Source organism: Centropristis striata, chromosome 4, assembly GCF_030273125.1.
Source record: "Centropristis striata isolate RG_2023a ecotype Rhode Island chromosome 4, C.striata_1.0, whole genome shotgun sequence".
Classification (NCBI taxonomy): Eukaryota; Metazoa; Chordata; class Actinopteri; order Perciformes; family Serranidae; genus Centropristis; species Centropristis striata.
In genome coordinates this window covers 31435499-31460698 of record NC_081520.1, presented here as the reverse complement: position 1 = coordinate 31460698, position 25200 = coordinate 31435499, and the positions used below count along the sequence as shown (strand labels likewise).

The window sequence follows — 25200 nt, the reverse complement described above, 5'->3', positions numbered from 1 at the left end:
CTTGCATCCATCAACACTCACACACAGACACACAAATGCACACACATGTCAAACAGCTTGATCATTTTTCAGTGCCATACCGTACATACTGTTAGTATTTGCTGGCTAAATGAAATTGATGCACAACAGCTATACGTGATTTAGTTTTACTTAAAAGTTAAACTGCACACCTGCTTACATACAGTTTGTGGGGGTCTGTAATTTTATTGGAAAATAGTTGATAGCATTACACTTGACAGACTGTTCTCATGAATGCTAGTTATTCCTACAAAAAGAAATGCACTAGAATTAGCGGCTATTCTACAATATTTTCCGGAGAGAGCACAAACAAACCCAGGACTTTCATCCAGGAGCCCGTTTGTGTCCCATTGGAAGCTTCCTTACATAAATATTTTGTTAAATGTCTCATTCTATGTCACTGATATAACTGCATCCATAAGTTTTGTACCAAGCTAGTTAATTTACCGGAAAGCTTTTTAAAACCAAGTAGTTCCATCTCACTACATTAACATGTTTAACACTGTGACCATTAAATAGTCATAATTCGTAGGATATCATATGAATATTGCATACGTTTTGGAAAGAAATCATACAAACCATTCAAGAGAATATGTTGCACTTGTCGACTGCATTCAAACAATATAATATGCAAAATACTTATTGATCTCTTCCATTTCTGTTGTCTGATCTCTAATAAACAACACTAGGGACATTTTCGGCCATATTTGTCATTTTTCACTTTTGTTTTGGCAATAATTTTGGCTGTGATACTGCAAATGGCATGATTTTTGGAGAAGGTTTTTTTCTTTATATATTTTGTAATTCAGATTTCTATTTTTCTAATTGGTTTATAATACACTGTGTGCAAATTTACTCCCCTTTCAGACCCTTCAGGCTAAAAATTTCCACTTCCAAACTTTACAGATTAATATTTTTTTCTACTTTTTCCTGCACAAACCTCTTAAACAACTTCTGCCCTGCTCAAAGACATGATGTCACTTTTTTTTTTCAAAGAAGGGTTTTTTATATATATATATATATATATATATATATATATTTTTTTTTTTTTTTTTTTTTTTTTTTTTTTTTAATCTGACACTACACAAAAACTAAAATTCATCAAAATCAATTTTGACATAGCCATGATTGTGATAAGAAACAATGCCCCAGCCAAAAAGCATTTATTATATGGAAAATAACTACATTTTTGTGTTGTTCTTTTTCATAAAAAAATCTGTGACATTGTGCAATCAAACTGGCATTTAAACGATTAAAATGCCAAAAATATTCAAACATTTGGTAGTTTTGAGCAGGGTGGAAGCTGTTTAAGAAGAAAAAAGAAAAAAGTAGAAAAAATATTAATTTGTAAAGTTTTTATTATTGTGTTTTTTTTGGATGTGGGCATGGGCCCAGAGGGTTAATCTACACTGCTTACTTATTTATGTGCATGAAGACAAAAGAAAACAAGCCAAGACTCAAAAATGTATGGTTGTGCAGTTGTTTGCGGCACGTAGAAAATGTCACACTAACCAAAAATGGTCACAGTAGTAGCCTGTGAACTGTAAATATCCAGTCTCGGTTATCATGCAGTAGAAAAGTAGACAGTAGCAAGACATAAAATGTTGAAAGCAAGCAACAAACATCATGTTCGAGTGTGATGTCACTTCCAGTCTTTCACAACACACATTAGAAATACTTCTGATGGTCTTTGATGTTCAGCCTCTGCAGAAACATGATGCTGCCAACCGTCTGCAGCCAACTGGGCATCTTACCCACCAATCCCTCATACCAGTTTCTGTTCTTCTCATTGGCTCCCCTCATACAATCCTCCCACAGGACAGACGGCTTCATGATCACCTGTCTGAGTGTTTCAGGCAGCAGAACTATGTCTACAGTACAGTTTCCTACACAAAGTTTCGACAGACACAAGATACAGTCATGGAAAAAATTATTAGACCACCCTTTCTTTCTCCTTGATTTGTACAAATTTACCTTTAGTTGTACCAGGCATTAAAATGAACAAAAAATTTAAGAAAAAAAGTGGTCTAATATTTTTTTCCATGACTGTAGAAAGACTGATGAATAGATAGACTGTAAACAACTGTATGTATAAAGTATGTGTGCGTGTGTGTGTGTGTGTGTGTGTGTGTGTGTGCGTGCGTGCATGCGTGCGTGCGTGTGTTTGTGTGTGTGTGCAAAAGTAAAGGTCACATCTTAAGCAGTTCTATAAATATTCAAAGGAGATGTGACTCTAGTCAATGTCTGCTCAGATTTCGCTCATCAACACACACACACACACACACACACACACACACACAAACATCTTTAGGTATTGGGTTGGGGCCGGGTTGAAAGGGCCTTGGGCAAGAACTCCTTTGGTGTATCTCCGTTACAGAAAGGTGTTAATAGTTCGATTGGGCTACGAGCCAGCAAACATCCCTCTCCCCAAACCTTGTTTCAAGATCTTTCAAGTCTCTGCTGATGATTTTTGGCTCAACCAAAAGCGGGACCACACAAACTGTATGCACCGGCAATATTTTCATCTTCTGACCAAGAGAAATATTGTCATTGATGCACTCTTGCAAAGTCCACACTGATGTCCAGCAGTTTCATAAACCTGCCAATATAACTTTAAAGAAGAACTTCTAAAAGCAAGGACCCCTTTAAAGATTGAGAATATACCAGGGACCCCTCATGTATTTCCCTCGAAGTACAATGTAGCCTATTTATTTCACTTCTATACTGCCCTACAAAGCCAAACTGCAGTAACTACGCAAAGGGTAAAACTGAGAAAAATTGCTTCAAAGTTATTTAACTGGCCAGCCAAATGTGTTATAGGTAGGTATGTGATATGACACTTATTTCTATATGTATTGATGATGGAATTTTTATGCAAAAAAATCATGATGCTTTATTTAACCTTTGGCCCCCAAAATGTAGTTACTGCACTCTGGTTTTGCATTGCTGTAAAAGGTTCTAATAGTAATGCGAAACAGAGTGCAGTAACTACAATGTTGTTTTAAAAGTGTTTAACAACTCTATTCAAAGTAGTAATGTTATATTTTAGTGTAAATATAATTTTATCTCACTTTTTTACTTACTTACTATGTAGATAATAATTTCCATATCATATACTTATCATTTTATATCCTTGTCTTCGCTATTCAAAACAATGAAGAAATACAAGGCTACACTTAGTCACAAGATAAAACGGATATAAATTAGTTCATATTTAGTTATAAGTCAATTTTGACCAAAAATGTAGTTACTGCAGTTAGGCTTTGTAGGGCAGAATAGTCTTATAGCTATGTGAAAGAACAACACAAGAGAAGTGTATTTGGGCAAAGATACACAAACCCAAAATTAATATCTTCAAATATCTGCCTCCTGTTCACTTGGTGAAGGGGTAAATAAAACATTTGCTTGTGGTGACAAAAGCAAATATGCATCTTTTTGCATTGCAAGTATTTCAACTTTGGTTAACTTTGATGTTCAACCAAGAGCAATGAAGTGTGTGATTGATTCCACTTATCACCACCCACATTCAGCAAGAACATCGCCCCGGCAGGCGATGGTCACTAGTCTGCCTTTGTGCATGTGTGAACGTGCCTTTAGAAAGATATTTATAAAAAATAAAAAAAATTTGCAGGTCAAAGTTATAGAGTTGCTAGATTACAACTTCATCTATTAATTACACGGTTGCCCATAAAGTCGGAATAATTTTGTTTTTTTAGACACAATCCTGTTAATTGTGGTTCCACTTTCATTGTGATATCTTTGGAAGAGATTGATTAATAAAGTTTTGAGAACTTTATCCGTACACTAACCATTTCATGGAAAGAGGTAAAAAATATTTTATTCCAACTTTATGGCCGACCGTGTATCATGTATTTAAAAATGAAAATATTATTGGTTGAACTATGAAGCCTTTTATTAAAAAAAATAAAAATAAATGAATATCATGATTATTTAAATTATTCTGAAAACATTTTGGGACTCCGTGGCAGCCACAGACACCACTTCAATAAATAAAGCAGTTCTTCTTTCAGAAATATGCACATTCGTCTCATGAGCAATGCAACAACAGTTTTAAATGTACAAATTTAGTATGACAGATACATTCTTATGTATTGTTGCAATGGTCCCCTCTTTTCTGTGTCTTTCTTCATCCCCCCCTTTAGTGTGCTTGTGTTCTCTTCCCTATCTCAGGCCTCGGGTCATGGGTCAGAAAGCACAGAGGTGATAAATGCTTCCAGGTCACCTCTTCTGTCTCTGGAGGTCGGGGAGAGGCTTTCTGCACTGACAGCAACAACATGATCACTCAGCTGAAGCACCGGAGCTCAACCTCCTGACCTGCTCGCTGCCTCACTGTTTCTGCTCCATCTGCATCATTCTGTTCTTTACAAATACCCAAAGGTATCTACTAAAGAACAAACGTTAAACAACAATTAAATCAAATGAATAATGGCTATAATTCTAATAATGGTAAACATTCGTACAGTGGTGTTGATATCAGGAGAAAAGCATACAGTCATGGAAAAAAAATATTAGACCACCTTTGTTTTCTTGATTTTCTTGTTCATTTTAATGCCGATAAGAGTTTAATATAGGAGTTGATATCTAGGCATTTTCCATTTTTTTCTTGATAGTAAACAAAATCGTTATCATGAAAACCATGGAAAATGTCTAGATATCAGCTCTTAAATTAAACTCTTATGAGCTATTTTTTGTTGTTATCATTATATTTGTCCAAACAAATGTAGCTTTAGTTGTACCAGGCATTAAAATGAACAAGACATTGAAGAAAACAAGGGTGGTCATAATCATTTTCCAAAATTAATCATGATCAATTGGAAAACTTTATTTACACAATAGTGTATATGAATTTAGCTCTATTTTCTCTGGTTTTCAACCAAGTGTGCACAAATAGGAAACAAAGGAAAAATATTGAAATGTATAGCTTAGTATAAATATATTTTATGACACTTTTTATTCATGTTGAGAGTTCCACTCTACTGCCTTTTTTGCATTGCTGCACCACATATAAGCATGCACACACACACACACACACACACACACACACACACTTATCTGATTTAGAGACAGTGAAATTCCTTATTTCAAGAACGCTAACAGTCCAATCTCCCTCATGCTGATCAGCTCCGCACTCCTGCTGTGAATCGATGCCTTGTGCTCCGGCTCCCCCGCACTAAAACTAATCTAGTTGACTTTCATAACTAGTATAATCTGATTATAAATCCCCTGGTATGGACGCCACACAGAACAGTGTGGCAGGGGTCACAAGCTGCTTGCTGAGAAATGCCACAGGACTGTGTACAGACTGAAAAGGTTTTCCATTAAGCAGGAGATTACACACTCTGCTGCGTCACTGCAGTAGAGAACAGTGTGTGTAGATTGTTCATGATTTTTAGATCTACTTTCTTTGCCTCCACTCCTAATTTGCCAATGAATACTTTCATTTTTGCATGCTTTATTACCTTTGGAAACAACTGAGCTGACATCAGTCACTAAATTTTAATCTCACAATAGATTTTAGTCACATAGTTTACAGTTTATCAACGGTATTCATCAACAAATGGAAATTAAATCAAAGGCACCCATTATACATCCTCCATCGCAAAAAGTTGGATTACTGAAACATCTAAATTCAAATGAAAACAGTACAAAGACAATATATCAAATGCTCAAACAGACAGTTTTGTTTTTGTAAACATATTCACTCATTCTAAGTTTGATGCATTCTGTTTTCACTTACGTTTCACACAGTGTCCCAACTTTTTTGGAACATGGTGGTAGTAAATAAGCTTTTGTTTCAAAGGTTTGACAAAATAATAGCTGGATTCCCTGTAGCCAAAAAACGTATTCAATGAACAAACGGATGAAAAAGAGGCCTCTTTAAATTGTTTTTCAATGCAGTACATTGGTTTTAGTCTTCCCATGATGCAGCTGGCCCATTCCAAAGAATATTTTTTGGCCAAAATACACCAAATATACAGTCCTCTGCTCTGATTTTTGTATATTCAGTGGTAAGCTTTAGCGTTAAGATATCCTAATAGTAGCTCTATCTCATGTTGAACTTAAGCGCCTCATATCCTTTTCCAGTACCTCAAATTGACTAATGTTTATGTTCAAACCAAGTCTGACATGTGGTGTGTTTCTCCTACAGCCACCACAGAGGAAAGTCCTCCCTGGTTTGTTTGGGTTAGACAGCAGAGGAATGAAGGAGGGAGGACAGAGAGATGGGGAGGAGTGGGAGGTGAGGGGATGATGACAAGGGAATGGGGGGTGTGAGTGAGCTTGGACAATGCTCGCTGAATTTTAAAGAGGGGATAGAAAAAGGCGAGAAAAAAGGGAGTGGAGGTCCAGAGGAGAGAGAAATCGTGGGTATGAAAAGAGGAGAGAAAGGTGGCAGAAGGAGAGGAAGGGAGCTTGTGTGTGTGTGTGTGTGTGTGTTTGTGTGTATTGGGGGGGGGGGGGGGGTTCATGGGGCAGAGGAGATGATAATTAGAAGGAGGAGAGGAGCGGCGGGGAAATGGTGGAAGAAGGAACAGAAGGAAAGTGAGGAGTGTGCAAAGAGGGAATAAAATAATGAAGGAGGGAAAGAAAAGGATGGGGAGCATAGATATGGGAGAAAGGAAAAGAGGAGGAGGAGAAGGAGGGCAGGGACCTTGGGGGTTACATTCCTGAAGTGCAACCAGCCTGGTGCTGCTCTGCTGCCCAATGTAAACACAGGGCAGAGAGGTGGACTGACAGCCTGTCACAGTGACTCATGAGAACGAGAGAAAGCAAGCGAGGGAGAGAGAGAAGTGGAGGTGCGTTGTAAAAAAGAATGAAAAGCGCAAAGAAGGAGAAAGCGGATGGGAGCAGGAGAGAGTGGTGGTGGAAATAGTTTGAGATAAAGATGTATAGCTGTACAGAAAAACGGTATGTTGAGATTTGTCTATCTAAAATGTTAACCATCTCCTATTAGGGCTGTCCTTAAGTCCCCTGATAATGATATATGTCATGGTATATCATGTTTTCTCATAATTCAATGAATAAATATTAACAAATTGTAAAGCAGCCTATTTTTGTACACTCCATACACTCCATACACTCCATATTGCTGTAACAAAGTTCATCTGATGGCTCTTCAACATTGCAGTAGGAATGATACAGAAAAATACATACATTAGACATTTTTATATTGTTTAGACAGTGTCCTACATTAGAGAGGACATCCTCTTGTCTCCTCTCTCATTCACATTTACACAAGCCTGTCATTTGGTCTCACATTTAGTCTACAGTCCTGCTCTTATTCCTCTTCTCTATAAAATAAAGCAGGGCTACTCATGCTTCCTTGGCGGGTACCACATACTGAGGTCAGAGAGACATCATGCATGCCTGTTTCAAACTATCATGCTCAAATTGCTTGTGCCGAATACATAAACATTATTTAATTCCCCAAGCCAGCGGAAACAAAGTTGCTTTTGTAGACTAGCTCACAAATGTGATTAGGCTCATGGATAGGGTACTTCAAAAATAATGCTCAGATGTTGTAGTATACACAACACCAGTCACACTAATCAGCCATGACAGCAGGAGACTGACTCTATGGTACAAGTACGACATCTAGTGGCAACAAACTGCATTGCGGCGGAAAATACATGAGCTGGAGTAAAGCTTGATTTCGACCTGTTTATCTAAGTCAAAACCACAGTCTAGTCTTAAAACAGTGTGAATGCAATCCACAGCAGCAGTTTAAATAATATATCCTGGCCATATAGTCAAGTAAAATAAAAGAGAGAGTTATTATTCCCACAACAAAATAAATTACACAAATTAATTGATATTTCAGCACCAAAGTTTGAAAATAAGACACAGAACCAAACTGTTATATTAATACTACTTTAACAAGAAAAAGCTACAAAAGCTATCTGATACAGATTCAGAAAAGGAAAGCAGCCCTTTGAGATTGTTTGGCAATTCTGAGAGGAAGAAGGGAATAAAAACCAAAATTACCCAAAACAATGTAAACAAGGTAGATGATATCTTAACAAAAAAAGATAAAATAAAATAAATATGTAGCAAAATATATAGCAATCTCATATGAAAACAGTCACCTGAGAAAAAAAAGTTGAGATATTAATATTAATCACAAGGGTAACGGCAGTTTGATTAATGGGGGAAAAAAACCTTCCCTTTGTATTCAATATTGCACATTATAGGGGAATCCTAAAATACTGGAATTTATTGGAAAATACTTTTTTACTCGACCGCAGAGAATAATTTCTGCTTTCACACGTTTTTTTTTCACAGCTTCTGCTACTCATTTTCTCTGATCAGCCAAACTAATGGCCCTGAGAGCTCATTGCGCTGTAACTTAAGAAAACACATGCAAATACACAAAACACAAGCAGATTAAGTCAATTTGACATGAGCGCAGCATTTAGAAAACACGCTGCAAAGACCACAACACAACAGAAGTGTTTCCAGAGGACACTTAAAACTGATGCACACGTCTGGACACTCTGGTGATATTATCATGTTATTTCAAGATAATGACACAGAACACGTTATTTAATGATAATGATATTTTCATGTTATAACGTGATATATAGCGTTAGCCCGCTAGCCTCTATCAATCACATTGCAGTTAAACAAATCAAATAAATGATACACGTTTTAGTTGGTCTCCCTCAACGGCACTGAGTTGGTCTTGGTCATGCTTGCCAACTAACGTTAGCATGCGATCGATCGGCCGTTAATATTAGTAAGCTATGATTGTTATAACGTTATAGCGTGAAATTATCGTAATCTTGAAATAACGTGATAATATCACAAGCGTGCATCACTTTAAAGTGTCCTCTGGAAACACTTCTGTTGTGTTGTGTTCTTTGTATTGCATTTTTTTTATTGTATTGTGGTCTTTGCAGCGCTTGTGTTGTCAAATTGATGAAAATGTTTTCTCAGTTTGCTTGTGTTTTGTGTATTTGCATGTGTTTTCTTAAATTGCAGCGCTGTGAGCTCTCAGGGCCACCGTAGAATACAACCAAAGTGAACTAAAACAAGTTAAACTTCTGAGAATATTAGGGAACCACAGTGCTTTTTGATTACTTCACAACAAAAATATGTGGATATTATTATGTCATTATTGTTGACTACTGCTCTATCATGTGCATTATATAACAAATAAAACAAAAGCTTAACAGGCAAACTTAAAGGCAACAACATGTTGCGGAATATACTTAAGGAAACAAATGCAATTTTAAAGTGCAACAACAATAATGTACTGTATTTAAACCTTGTAGCAAGTGTAACAGATTTAACATCTGCCAATAGAGGTCAGTGTAACAACAACATGGAGATTTCCACAAACTTTAAATACAGTTTTTTCTTACAGTGCTGGGAAGTGTTTCTTCCTGAGACAGTTTTCCAGTTAACAACAATCTCACCACAAACCGAGTCCTTTTTTTTCTTAAGAAGCTATTCTCCTTTGTGACGCATTGTGTCAGCCGATAGATGACACCAATAAGCAGTGCTTCCTCAAACATGGAAATGTCGCAAGTGTCAGTGAAATGTTGTCAGCATATGGGCCTGGTGAGTCATCATGGACTCTGACCGTTCCTGGCCTGTACGCAGCCCGCCCTTGAGTGACAGACAGCTTTAGTCATATGGTCCATAAAAAATTGGACATTCTTGTTCACCAGTTCAGCACCCAAGATGCTTCTTTCCCTTCTTCGTTTCATTTGTTGAGGCTGTTCATCTCCCTGGAGACAATGAAAAATAGAAATGAAAAAAAAAATAGGGAAGCAGAGGTTAGTAGTTACAAGATTTTGATCTAATGTACAAAGAATTAATGAATTACAGCATTTCTTCATTGCAGTTGTGCCTTATAGAACTCTTTATCAGTTGCATTTTACATTACTTATAAATGCAATCAAAGTATTATAGAAAGAGAGCTCATATAACACCTATTGTAAAGTCTCTGCATTGTTGCCTGTGCGCTAAAGAATGGATTTTAAGACTATTTTACTGGTTTATAAATCTCTTAATGGTCTTAGTCCAGCCTATTTATCTGATCTACTTTTATCCTATGAACCCTCGAGGATGCTCAGGTCTTCTTGGAGTGGCCTTTTAATAACACCAAAAGTTAGAATGAAAACCCACGGAGAGGCGTCGTTTTCTCACTGTGGTCCACATTGGTGGACCAGCCTCCCTGAATACCTGAGGGCATCAGAGACTCTTCGGATTTTTAAGAGGAAACTTAAGACTTATCTTTTTAATTTGGCTTTTACTTGAACCATTTTTATATATTTTTCTGCTCATGCATCTTAGTGTTACAACATCTTCTCTATTATTTATTTATTTGCTATTATTTATGTCTATTTATATACATATATTTTATCATGCTTTACTTTTTTTAATTATTTATTTATTATTATTTATTACTTTTCTATCTAGCTTTTTTACTTTTTATTGTTATTATTATTAGGGCCACGGGGCAATCGCACCGAGCACTGGCCCCTACAGCAATAGCTGTATAGCTCTATTGTTATGCTGTGAATTTTTATTTCTTCCTCTTCCGGACACAATTTCATCCCATTACTAGTCCTGCAACTCAGTCCTGCAGGACAAATTATATATCAAAACGTGCGGTTTATATACCTGCCTCCAGTGTTTCCTCACTGCTCCACGTTGAGATGGAGCTTCCGCAGTTTGTGCTTTGTTTATATTGGGATGGGTGGATGGAGTGTCAGAGGTGGAGGGTTGGGGATGGATGGAAGGGGTTTGGTTGTTTCCATGTTTTATTATTATAATTATTATTATTATTATTATTATTATTTTATATTATTTTATGTGAAACACTTGGTGTTACATTTCTCTTGTATGACAAGTGCTATACAAATTAAGCCTGGTTGATTGATTGATTGATTGATTGATTGATTGATTGATTGATTGATTGATTGATTGATTGATTGATTGATTGATTGATTGATTGATTGATTGATTGATTGATTGATTGATTGATTGATTAGTATTAATGCTGGCAAGTGTAAAGATCTTACTTACTCGATGTCTACCCTTACTGCTCCTGGAAACCAACAAAGAAACTTCTGTGAGTCATTCATACTGCCATCTTTGTTTTCTTACAGACAGATGTGCAAATATGTGTAGAACAGCTACATTGTGGCAAAACTAACATCTGTCCTTACCTCTCCGTCCTCTCCACCGTTTCATCAACAGCACCAGCACAATAATACCAACAACTGCCAGTACAATGATGGCTGCTGCTATCACGTAATGATTGTTAGATTTAGGTGGATCCTTGTGCTGACCTTCAAATGAGAAAACATCAAACAGTTGAGTTTAAAGATTGTTGGTCCCTTTCAACACATCACAAATGTATATATTTTTTGGAAGGGTAAACAGCTGTGCAGTGTACTTTTATAGGGAATATTAAAGAACTAAATTTTGAATTTGTTGGGGTCTATTTTTAGCCATGGATTAATACACATTTGATGCTCTATTGAGTATTTATGGCAGAAGGAAGATTATGTGGAAATAACTCAATATAAACCACAGTACCTATGTTCATGGTAGTAACAGTTTGGCTAAGTGAATTGTTTTTGGACAATAATGGAGCTTTATGGTGCAAGATAATAAAGATGTATCAGACTTTGACTTCACAGAGCGTTGGTTTTATTCTTTTCATGTGATTTGTTGATAAAAGTGATACAGATCACCAGACATAACCTTGAAAGGATCAGTTCACCAAAATCAATACATAAATGAACAGAAATAGAAATATGTCTCTGAAATTTCTGCTTTGATCCAACTATGTTTTAGGTGTTTTTATGTCTAACTGTATTACAAAAATGATTGAATTTGAGTTAAAAAGATAGCCTTAGGTACACATCTCAGGTACTATAGGTCAGATGAAAACTATTCATAGTGAAATATTGTAATATCTCAAAACACCGACCAAACCAAAAACATGTTGTTTGTTGTACTTCAGTAAACTAGTTTAAATACTGCACAGACCTTGTTGTGAGCAGTTTGACCTTGTTTCAGCAAAACAATCTATATTAATAAAAACACTACATGTTAAATGGTAAAAATGTATTTATGATATTGAGGTGGTGAGTGGTTGTCTGTCTCTATATGTCTGCCCTGGTATAGCCTTGCAACCTGCCTAGGGTGTTCACTTATGACATCCAAAAGAATGAAAATAATGTATTTGAAAAGTACACAATAGTATTATTTTGGCTAAGACTGGAAAAATGTACCATGTTTGAATGTTTCAAAAATATGTGTTAGAAGGGGCCTGCTGTGCTGCTCCCAGTTGTTTGGAACCAGAATGTCATTATCAGCCCATTAAATCACCTTTCTTCCCAAATCGCTAATCTTTAGGAGGAGGACTTTTCTCTAACTCATATGTATAAGGAAGATGACAAGTGATAACAGCTATTAAATGGGCTGATCATATTCAAAATTGGTAAATAATCTCAACATCAACTGAACAGACTGGCAGGATATTTCTTTACAGATATTGATTGTCCCCAGAGGATAAACTTTAAAAATGTTTTGGTGACTTTTCCTCTAGTGTCATCATCAGGTTAAAATCTGACTTGGTCCAATACTACGGTGGCCCTTAGAGCTCACAGCGCTACAACTTAAGAAAACACATGCAAATACACAAAACACAAGCAAATTGAAAAAACATCTTCATCAATTTGACAACACAAGACACAACTCAACTCAATAAGAAAACACGCTGCAAATAGATCAGAACACAACAGAAGGGTTTCCAGAGGACACTAATAACTGATGCACGCGTCTGGACACGCATATGATATTATCACGTTATTTCAAGATAATTATAATTTCACGTTATAACGTTATAATGTGAAATTATCACATTATTTCATGATAATGATATTGTCATGTTATAACATGATATATAGCATTAGCTTGCTAGCCCGTATCAATCACATTGCAGTTAAACAAATCAAATAAATGAATGAAACACGTTTTAGTTGGTCTCTCTCAGCGGCACCGAGTTGGTCTTGCTAGCCCGCTACGTTAGCATGCTATGATCAGCCTCTAACGTTATAACGTGAAGTTATCATTATCTTGAAATAACGTGATAATATCACAACCGTGCCTAGATGTGTGCATCACTTTTAAGTGTCCTCTGGAAACACTTGTTGTGTTGTGGTCTATTTGCAGCACTTTTTTAATTGTGTTGTGGTTGTGTTTTTAGCGCTTTTTTTCTGAATGCTGCGCTTGTGTTGTCAAATTGATGAGTTTGCTTGTGTTTTGTGCATTTGCATGTGTTTTCTTAAGTTGCAGCGCTGTGAGCTCTCAGGGCCACCGTACCATACTTCAAATACCTGCAAAACTACAGATATTCCCATCCGATTGTATTTATTGCTAATGTTAGCATGTTAGCAGGCTAAACTAATATAGAAAAAAGGATAACTGCTAAACATCCTCATGTTAGAAATTACATTGTTTGCATGTTACCAGTAGGCCTACTAGTTTAGCATTTAAAGCTCTAATCACAGCTGGGTAGATTTTTAGTCTTGTTTAAGCTTCAATTCTGTTAATAGAAACACAAACTTTAAACTCCTCTGTGAATGTCAAACAGAATGTAAAAGGATGAAGAAATTCCCTCACATATTCCCTTAACAGTAGCCACCAAAGGGGATCTATTCCCAGGGCTTTCCGTTGCCTTTCACACTTCCCATAACTTGCCCAGGGATTGAAAGAATGAAAGAGATTTTAGTGGAGAAACCATTTGGACTGGTCTTTTGGGGATTTTAATACTCACAGACAGAGAACATCTCTGAGGTGACATTGCCTACAGAGCATCTGAGAGATGTCTCTCCGGCTGAGCAGTTAAAGTACGCGGTGCTGGAGATGCTGACCAACATGGTCTCTGGATCGATCATTTCACTGCTGTTCACGTCCTTTGACATACGACTCTCCGGAACGTTCCACATCACCTGGGTGCGCGGGTAGCCACCATGTGAGGCACATGTGGCTTGACAATGGTTTTCATCACTACAGTCCACTGTCCAAGCAGGCACACTGTAGCTGGCTAGGAGAGAGAGACAGAGAAGAGAAGAAAAGCATGTCATGGTTTCTGACACATCACTATTTACTGGCGCAAGGGGGTTTTCACAGAGCCTCACAGACAATCACCTGACTGAAAATGATGGATTAAAGCAGGGTTATAAAAACAACAATGATTGTTAACGGTTCACCCCGAAATACATATTTTATCTCTTACCTGTATTGGTATTTATCAATCTAGATTGTTTAAGTGTGATTTGCTGATTGTTTTTTCCTAGAGAGTATGCTTTCTCTCGAACAAAGTGAAAGTATAGCACTCAACAACAAAAAAACACCCAAAAATATGTGTTTGAAAAACTTTCCAGAAATCATGACTCAGTCACTGCACAGACCTTGTTGTGAGCAGTTTGACCTTGTTTCAGCAAAACAATCTATATTAATAAAAACACTACATGTTAAATGGTAAAAATGTATTTATGATATTGAGGTGGTGAGTGGTTGTCTGTCTCTATATGTCTGCCCTGGTATAGCCTTGCAACCTGCCTAGGGTGTACCATGTCTTTTTCCCAATATCAATGAAAGTCCAAAGACATGCAGTTTACAGTAGGTTTAACTGATGACTCTAGATTGCCCTTAGGAGTGAATAGCTGAATAGCTGTTTCCATTAAAGTCAAATCGAATTTTGGAGTGAAGTTTTTAAATGTTGCATTAAAGAAAATGCAAATTAGGGACGTTTCCATCAACTGAGTTAGATTCACTAAACAAAGCTGCATAAATATGTCAGGAGATGGCAGTGTAATGCATTGCAGTAATTGCAGCAAGAGAGAAAAAAATAATAATGAAGAGGTTGATAATGGGACAACTTTGGCCACCCACGAGAGACAATGTCTTCATCAAGCTTTTGTAATGCAAATCCTCTGATGGAAATGCAAGTTATAATAGCACGAATGGTTGTCTGTCTCTATATAGCCCCTTTCATAGTGCGGTCCCGCAAATGTCTCGCTATATTGCCGTATTATTACGTTGCGTTTATTTGCTGTAGCAGCATGTGTTCACTTAGCGACCATGACAGTTAGCGATGCTGGTTTGTTTACGGCGGCGGACACCACATGAACAGTAAGCATGCTGGTTTGTTTACAATAAGCGGCGTGACACTGTGCACAGTTAGCGACGGCAGCTGCAGTTGTGCTGCTGAACAGTGATTTGATGACTGTCGGACCCAGTGGGAGGTGTGTGTTGAACGTCATGCACAACGTCGAATATCGGCCCGATGTCCTGTTCATAGTGGTCTTCCAACAGTCCCACAAATTTTCCCCCTCTGTGACTAGCTCTGGAGGCAGAAAATTGGTGGGATCATTGATCCCGGCATCCTGCTTCTGGCGCGTTCATAATGGAGGCCAGACGTTACAGAGCCGTAAATTCTACACCAGTCCTGTTAGAAATGAGCTTCCTAATTTAAAATATAGTCCACATACAGTTTAATTCCATCATAGTTAAGTGTTGTAGAATCAGAAACAATCAAATACATCTTTAAAGGTTAACACACTCATACCTGTGATGCTGAGCTGTATGAGATGTTCATCAATCTTATTGTCCTTGTGTCGGATAAAGCACTGATAGACACCAGCATGGGAGACGTTTAAACTGTCCATGTGTATCGCGGTGTTGTCGTCATCCAGTCTGGTGTTCTCCCAAGGCCTAGTTAGGTTTTTAGATTCATGGTACCCGTTAATAAAAGTATTGTCCCTCTGCAAATACCAGGATATCAGTTGTTTTTGCTTGTGACCAAGACATCGAAAGGTCACATTGCTGCCAACCTCCCCCCAGAGATGAGTCGGAGTAGCACTTTCTGGAAGAGAAGAAGCGAGAGAAAAGGGTTAGAGCCTTCATGAAACAGTGAAATTATCTTTAAGTAATGTATTATCTATAATAACACATTTTGTGTAACAGAATGTCTGAGTATTTATTGTACCTTAAATAAAATAAATAAAGCACCAGAAATATTTAGTTGCCTAAAGACTTAATGATGTAGTGTTATATAAGAAATAAAAAATGGACAAAACTTGTTAGTACTTTAATTGAGTCAAACCATTTGTTATATTGCATGTCATATAGTAGAACCAGTAACAAAATGGTTTGCGTTTATATGATCTTTAAGTTATGTGCACATGTGAAAGATCAGAGGTTTTTTTTTATAACTCTTCTCTATGACGCAGTAGATCATTTTCAGTTCCTCTTCGTTCTGTTTGCCCTTTATATATTGTGGTAAATACACACGGAGTAATGCCCCTTTCATGTGTAACATAATTTAAAGGTCACAATATCAAAAGTGACGTAACAGTTGGTTTCGTTACTAATGGTTTTAGTTTTCATTGTCTCTTTGTTAGCTTACTTTACCGGCTAATCACTAACACTGTCTTAGATTTGGGGGACTTGGCTGGGCAGTAATTGTTTCATCTGCTAATTACAGAACAACAAAGACAGTTATAGTTTGTCGGACTTAAAGGTACAATATGTAACTTTTTTCTATTAAAATGTCAAGAAACAACTAGACCTATCTTATATGGGTCATTTTCATGAGATCATGAAACTCTAGCCCCTTTCATAGTGCCGTGTCATGCCGAGACATGTGTGGCTCTGTAACGTCTCACCTCCACTATGAACGCGCCCGAAGCGGGATCAAATGATCCCTCCTATTTCCGCCTCCGGAGGTAGTCACAGAGATGGAAAATTAGTGGGACTCTTGGAAGCGGGACCACTATGAACGGGCCGAAGCAGGTTATTTTTCTTTTAAAGATATTTTTTTGCCATTTTCAAGGCTTTATTGAGAGTGACAGAGTGAAAGGGGAAGACATGCGGGAAAGGGCTCCAAGTCTGATTCGAACCCGGGCCGCCCACTCATGAGGACAATGCCTCTATGGTATGCGCTCTACCAGGTGTGTCACAGGGGCGCCCCAAGGATATTTGATGTTATGCGTGACGTCTAACACACCTCCCACTTGGTCCGACAGTCATCCAATCATTGCTCACTGTCGCAAACTAGGCACAGCATCCACCGCTTACTGTAAACAAACTTGGATGCTAACTGTCCACTTGGTGTCCGGTGCTTGTTGTAAACAAACAGAGGTCGCTAAGTGAACACATGCTGCTGCAGCAAATAAACACTGTACTGCTACAGAGCTAACTGTGTAGCCTATTAGCACTGTGCTACTGCGCAGCACTGCTACTGCTCTGACTATCATCTCCTCCCACTATCCTCCCACTATCCTCCCACCTCGTTCCGCGATGCAAGACTGGACTATGAAAGGGCACGAAGATCACATCTTCGCCGGATCACTATGAACGCCATAAGGCAAAAAGCCGGCACAGATCTTTCCAGCAATATATCGGGACATTTGCGGGACCGCACTATGAAAGGGGCTTCTGTCTCTTGTTATTGTTTTGAATGAGAGGACGTTGTTCAGAATGTTGAACTATTTATGTAAAACCAAAACAATGAGCTAAAAGCAAATGTAAAGTTCTTATGAGCTACAAAGTTGGATGATAATTCTCTCCATGTTTGTGACTTGTTTGAGGTAGTCATACTTTACTTTTTTTGCACATATGTAATTTTATACTTCTATTTCACTACATTTTAGAGGCAAATATTGTACTTTTTACTCCACTACATTTATCTGCTAGCTTTAGTTACTTTTCATGCCAAGATTTAACATAAACATTATCAGTTTAAAATGATTGCACATTTATAAATCAAACCAAAGAAAAGTAGTCATCAAAAGTCATTAAAATAAGCACTACCTGGACTATAAGTTAAATGCTGCTTACATAAATACATCAATGATGATAATATTAATAATAATTAGGAATATATAAAACAATCTGAGTGGGCCCATTAGTACTTTTACTTTAGTAAGGGATTTGAATACATTTCCACCACTGCTGCTGACAAATCTTTCACATTATATATTATAATGCAGTATTTAATTTATATGGAGCTTCAACACTGCCGGTGTGTATTCAGTGCTGCTTTACTTATGTGCAACCAAGCATTATGTTGTAGCATCATTCGTCCTAATCAAATAATCTTTCTAGATAAGAAACTGGTTTCACAGTAAAACCAAAGTGAAGGTGTGTTGTTGATGCACATATATGACGAAACTGCTCACCTGTGACAGGGCAGTGCCATGTCAAAATCATAAACAAAGGCAGCAGCCGAAGGGGAATCCTCAGGTTTCTTGGAAAAGAGAAGATAAAACATGACTCACTGTTGATATGTTTACCCAGGTAACGATGGTTAGACAGATAGCGATTAAAAAACAGCTCCTGCAACATTTACAATAAATTCCCCTGGCCCTGTGCCTAGAGATACTGTAACTGAATGGTTCACTGCTCTGCTGGAGCTTCACCTGCTCATATTGACTAATTGGCCTTTCAACCTCACTGACAGTCAGAATTTTAAAGCTGAAATGATTGTGTCACCTCAACTTTCTAAAAACAAGTACACATGATGGTGTGATCAATGTGAAGGCCCACACACAGCGCCGCAGTATGAATATGAGTAGGTATGTTACTTTCTGGATCTGGATAAGGTGCTTCATATCAATAGTTCTTCCTAGAGTTTTGAGTAAAATGGAGTCTGAAGAGTTACTGATAGAATCATTTATTACAGGGAATAATGTTGCTGCCATAAATTTTTAACACTAGAGCTTCAATTGATGACAAAGGCAGAAATTGCTCCACTGAGTAATGCATGATCACAAACGTATTGTACTATTGTTCAGTTTACAGCTTTACACTAGAATGATGTTGCTATTTCAGTAGTAGAATGTTTTTAGTCTGAGCAATTATGCAAATCATGACAGAAGTTCTTATTTGTTTCACGATGAATCATGTACGTTAGTTGTCAGACTGTGCTGAAAAGATATTTTTAGTTGTTTCCTGGAATCAGAATCAGAAAGCATTCAGTGACGCCACTGTGACATTCACATTAACCACAATAATACTAATCTCCATGACAATATCACCACCTGTTCTGTAAAAAATCGTCCCCACCCAATTAAAAATTCCAAAAGCTCCGATGAGGATGGAAGTTTGGCAGGTCATGTTGTTAACTGATGACATCATTCTCTTATGACGTAACCAAAGGTAGATGTATCATTTAGACAACCTTAAAATTGTCTCTATGTGAGTCACAGAATTGTAACCTCGGCTGACAATCAAAATCATACTGAGTTAATAGGAAATTGAAGGAGTACTTACAGACAGTCAGGCCTGATACAATGGGGTGCCTGTTGAAAAGACAAACAAGTTAATCACTTTGCTCAGATGGATTATCTTTTAGCTAAATATGATATATTTCAAATCAGTGCACATTGAAATTAATCAGACAGGAATCCAGACTAGTGGGTCATTTTTTCTGAATCTTAGTCATGCTTTTCACTGTTAAAGCACACAAGTGGTTCTGTGGTTGCTGTAATAAGAAAACAAGCACCGCCAGCTCCTCTCAAACCACTTCTCATTTAGTCTAAATTTACTTTGAAAATGGTCTTGCTTGTGTAATCTGTGTGACAGTAGAGTAGCGTGGCCCTTTTGAATCTATACACAAACAAAATGCAGTTATATCTGAAATATCCAACCGGTCTCTGATAGTAAGTCTTTGGAAGGAAAATTGTTTCCTGAAAGAAGACATTCAAACAGTGTTTTCAACAGACACCAAGCTACAGGAAGCTAGAGGAAAGTCCCAGTGAGCAGTCTCATAGCAATCCTATACCTGCTGGGAAAATCTGCCTTCACTCTTCAAACACTTGATCTTGATCTCGGTCTTGTATTATTTTGCTTGTGAAACCAAGTGGTGAAAGTATTCATTACTGTAAATACTTTCAGGTAGATGATCTTTTGGTATTTCCTTTAAAGAAGTTAAAAAGTTTTTTACAGGCAAGTAGCCAGCTAGACCTAACAATTCAGAAAGTTCCAAGATGGAAACCAGTATCTGAATTGTTTTAGTTGCAAGCTGTAGTGTAAGAGGATAAATACAAGGAAAGATAAAGCTGCCTGCCAATCACCACATGCTTCACATGCCATTGTCTTCTTAAACCCCTGTCTAACTTTACTTATGCATAGTACATAGAGAGTCTAAGAATAACACAGGTGACTTTCACTCTTTTGAGAAAAGTTTTTGGAACTTTGTGCTTAAAACATAAATTCACAGAATCTCAAGTTCTTTGCAATAAAAAATAACCCTGATAGAGAAGAGATCTCTCAGGGGAAACCCCACGACATACACGGTGCTTCATAACAGCTCTCATACCAGAAACCACTTCTGAGGGAATTCCCAAGTCGGTATAAGTCCCTCAAGGACTTTATAATAATGTTAGTGTCTCATGAATTGTGATAGCAGATGGATCATGAAAGTCATATTAATAACTATGGAATCCCAGAATCATTTTGAGGCTAAAACAACTTTTTGTCTTTGTCATTAACCATGATGTAGACATTTTGGAGGTTTAGTTTAGCCTTAGTTTACACCAGCACCTATAACAATAATCATCATAGGCTACTGTGGCCCTGTGGTCTAACCTCTCAAACTCCATGAGGATTTTGAACGGGTTTTTGGTTAGATGCCTGAAGGTCTGTGGTTAACAAAAGCTGAAGAGTTGTTTGTGTTTTGTTGTACGAAATAAAATATGTCATTAAATACTCCCACTTCTGATTTTTTTTACTTTTTAGGTGTCCTCAAAAAGATAGTTGCTAACAAGTGGCTAATCATCACGGCGAACACGGATGGGAACTCTCTCACTAGTCCGCCTCACAGCCTCTAGTCGTGTTTTTAAGTGCTCTTGCAAACTTGTGTAGATTGTAGATTAGCTTAATAAACAATTTATTAGGCTACAGTTTCGCTAACTTGTCAAAAAAGCTGGTTAGTCTGTGGGTGACAGTCTGAAGCTAACGGTAGTGGCGGTCATGCGACGGGGGTGTAGTTTGCTATAGCATAACGTTAGCTTTTTACTTCTGTCGGCTGCAATAACACTTCAAACATAATAAAAGTGGTGTTCATTTGTGAAGATTATCCTGCTGAAGTAAACGTGTAAGCTTCAGAAACGTGTTTGCCACTGAGCTTATTTTCTGCCATGATCCAAAATCCAGTGCAAAAATACCATAGGCAGGTTGTCATTAGACCTCATGGTGATGCTTCTTCCAGGTTAGCCTACAAAAATATGTCATGTCGTTTGCTCTCTATATTATAGAGTGACGCCTGCGAGCTACTTCAGGTGGGCAACTCGAGCTGCTCACAATACACATGACAGGCCTCACTCCTCATACAGCCTCTACTAAAACACACCCTCTCAATTTGGCGGTCTATTCAAGCCGTAGAATCCTCCAGCTCGCTCTCTGCCTGTCAATGCCACTGCTGTCCCCTGTCTGTATTACTGCCACGCCAGCATCTACCTACAGACTCCGACTGTATTCATCACTCCTCAATCCATGTGTGGATTTGCATATGAGAACCTCATTGGCTATGGAAGCGCAAAACCTGTTCTTTCAGGAAGCACAACCTCCAAATTCAGACAGAAAAGTCTCATCCAAACTCTTCTTCTTGCTCTTCATCTCTGGGTCTTTGAGGAGACAACACGTCTCTTCTTCTCCACCTGGTCCACAGGATCAGGCCTCTAGCCTATAAAGCCCAGAGACCAGGCCATTGGTCCTGTGCTGAGATTCATGTGGCATATCTGAGATATAGTCACAAAGAAATCTACACCAAGATTTTGGGGCCAACAACACAGCAAATGACTCTGGAAACATCGAAATCCAACAAGAAACTAATTCTTCAAGGATTTATGCCTACCCTTTTCATCTCTACACTGTGGTATCGTACTGGGCTAGGTCAGTTAAAACAAGCATGAACAAGTTTATTAAACTTTAATCGATGGTTTTGATCTGATGTGTGTCCGTTAAGTTAGTCTTGTTTACACCGAAACGAGGCCTTCACTAACTAACAAATTCATTTTGGGGCTACCATAATAACTCACATACAGTACACTTGAAATTGGTCTTTTAACAAACATGGATTTAAAGTAAGCATGATTTAATACAGCTTCTTTGTCCAACCGGTCGGCCATTTTGTTACATGCACACATACTCATCTTCACATTTTCACTTTAAATAGTCTATTACATTAGATATTGTGTATTTTGTTTGCTTTACTTTGTATATGCTCCCCTTTTAAGATTGCACATGAATGAATGATATGTCAGCCTAAGCTATGAAAACAATTCCAAATTCCTTCACCATTACTAAATATGGATATGGTAATATGATTAAGATTATTAAGTTAATTATTAAATTACCAAATTCACAGTTTAGTAACTTTATGAGACTGATTTAGGTGAGTTGGCTATCTTTTCTCTCTTTTACAGAGTAGTGCCACATTTTGAGGTGACTTGAGTAAATCAAGTCATATCATATTTTATTATCATTAATAATTGTTTACCATATTTGTTAATTCTGGTAGCCATCTAAATCCACCTTTGAATCCTTAACATTATATTGTGCATCCTGATTTACTCCCTTTCATGTGTGCCCTGAGTTAAGGCATAGTCCTTTACATATATTTGTGCCCTGTTTAGAGGTATCCATTTATGTATTTGATGAGGTATTATCACATGTTCAATATATCTAATTTGGGACATCCTAGGTTCACTACATTTGTGGTTTGCCGTTGAGAGGCAATTTATATCTGTTACCAGAAACCTCAACAACCTTTATATCTGTTCTAAAGTGTCTTCTACACCAGGAGCTATTTTAAATATGATGTGCTCACACAAGGAGGCTTTATTGGTTTGGGAATTCCCACATGACGTAATGATTTACTGAGCACTACTTGCTCTACTTCATTGTATCATAGAAATAAACACGTCTGCCTCTTTTGCCAATCTGATATCCTATAAAACCACATACAGTTTCACTCTATCAATAAATCTTTTTTTTCACTCACAAGTTTCATTCTTTTTATTGTGGGAGCTGAGTGATACTTCACGTAGGTGAAAATAGACAGTACTGTGAGATGAAACTGATTACATCGAGGTGAGACACTTGTGGCAGGAGAGCTTGTTTTATTTTAGGCTCCTTTGCTATGTAGTTGCAAGAAAGAAGGCTGGCTTTCTCCTCAACTCTAGTCATTTGACCACAAAAACTAAACCAGTCATTAAATCTTATGAACTCTAACACAATGGCTCTCTCACTTTGTCACAAGTATTGTTATACACACAAAGCTGATAAGAGAGGGAGAGAGAACATATTTGCACATAACATTCTTAAGATAGATCAATCATGAAGAGGCTAAAAATATTTTTTGAAACTCATGCAGCATTGGATAACTTGTGTATAAAACTAACTAGATTTTTGTGGTTAACACTTCTGCTGCATGCGATCGAGCAACTAACAGTTGAAGGATACTTGAATAACAAGCTCTGTGAACATTTTGATTTTGAGAAGCTATAAGCACACATGTTCATACATGCACCTCCAACCACACACACACACACACACACACACACACACACACACAGCATTCAAGGGCTTCTGCTGAATGACATAAAAGTATTTCTTTCATACAAAAAAATATGTAAATGCATGAGAGAGTCTTCTTTTTTGAGATAAATGTGATGTTGCTGTAAAATTATTTGTTTTAAAAAGAGACAAGGAAAAGGAAAGAGGAGAAAACAAGCTGTTACCTACCATGCTGCTGGGTGGCTTGGTTTGTGTGAGAGCGAGAGGGGAAGCCTGTGACTATGAGTTTCTATTTCTGGGCGGGGCTGAATGACTCATCGGACTGGTTCCTTTCCAATCACTTACTATCAGTTTATATCAACCAGAAGATTTAACCAGTGGTTAAAGAATTTAGATAAAGTACTAGTTCAAAAATATTTGTTACGACTATGTACATATAATGAAGAAAAATGATATCCAAGTATATAAATAAAAGTATAGCCTACTTACAGAAGCCAAACGGACTCTTTGATTGTTACACAATGCTTTTTACAGCAACATTAGATTATTGTTATTGATGCAGTGGAATGTACCGTAAAATTAATTTAACTGTTACAGCTGACTGCAATCAAGGTGTTTTTATTCATTTTTATACTGTTGGGTGGTTTAATTTAAAAGTAGAATAAAATGTATATATATTCTCAGGTTTCCATGCCATAATACACACACACACACACACACACACATATATATATGTATATATATATATGATTTCCCAGAAAGACCGTTGGTCTTCACTTTCACTTATATTACATATACTAAGCTGTATATGTAATAAAATAACAGACTATCAAACAATTATCAAATAATCGGCTTCCTAAGGGGACAGCAACCTGTTGCGGCCATAATAATTATGATGGGAGCAAAGTAGGAAGTCATGATGACATAGTATATAAATCAAAAACACACATTTCTTTCCTAAGAGACTGCTGTTAAAGCCCCACATGAAACCTAAAGTCAGCATTGAGTTATTTAATTTATACACATGACACCATCAGTACGTTTCCACGTCATGCACATAACTTTGTCACATACTTACCTCCATAACAATATTTACTTTAACCCAAATCAACTTTACTAACCTAACTAAGTAGTTTTGTTGCCTCAACATAACCAAACTGTGACTATTTCACAGTTTTAACCAGGAGTTTAAAACTGTGACCGTGATAATTCATATATTTTGTTTTGGGAGTCAGTGGCCAACGACCAATTTTGTCACTTTGTGCTTCACTTGCATTGGAATTACAGTGGGCACTACAGGTGGTTGCCTAACAACAGTTTGTATGGGTCATGATTAGTTGAGCCACCTGGCTTATGATTACATGGGTTATCTGCGAATTTGAGTGCATTACTTTTAATGGGTACAACTACAAACAGTGACTGAGAACAACATGCGATAGTAAACGTGCCATGGAGTCCCTTTCAGGTAAATATTTCTACATTTTGAGCTGTAAATGTGACTAAGTGGGCCAAGTAACTTTGAATGGTGAAATACAGCAGTAAGATTCATATTTTAAATGAGAAGTTTAAATGAGCCCTATCCGGACAACAGTAAAATGCTGCTTACATAAA

At 37.4% G+C, this 25200-nt stretch overlaps 1 protein-coding gene across 1 annotated transcript; it reads right to left on the bottom strand.

The window, feature by feature from the left end:
- Positions 1-7345: 7345 nt before the first annotated feature.
- Positions 7346-23860, bottom strand: LOC131969528 (uncharacterized). Its single transcript, XM_059330578.1, has 8 exons — positions 23818-23860; positions 19342-19370; positions 18249-18316; positions 15635-15931; positions 13838-14107; positions 11217-11339; positions 11074-11095; positions 7346-9770 (listed from the first exon to the last, which is right to left on the bottom strand). Exons 1-8 carry the CDS (start codon positions 23818-23820, stop codon positions 9746-9748), a joined length of 837 nt encoding a protein of 278 aa, XP_059186561.1. The 5' UTR covers positions 23821-23860; the 3' UTR covers positions 7346-9745.
- Between the last annotated feature and the right edge of the window lie 1340 nt (positions 23861-25200).

Excerpts from the sequence above, each read along its gene's own strand:
- LOC131969528 (XM_059330578.1), bottom strand. Across the intron at positions 18,317-19,341 it reads TGTATCAGGCCTGACTGTCT|AAACCTGAGGATTCCCCTTC; the intron begins GTAAGTACTCCT and ends CTCTTTTCCAAG. Across the intron at positions 15,932-18,248 it reads ATGGCACTGCCCTGTCACAG|AAAGTGCTACTCCGACTCAT; the intron begins GTGAGCAGTTTC and ends CTTCTCTTCCAG.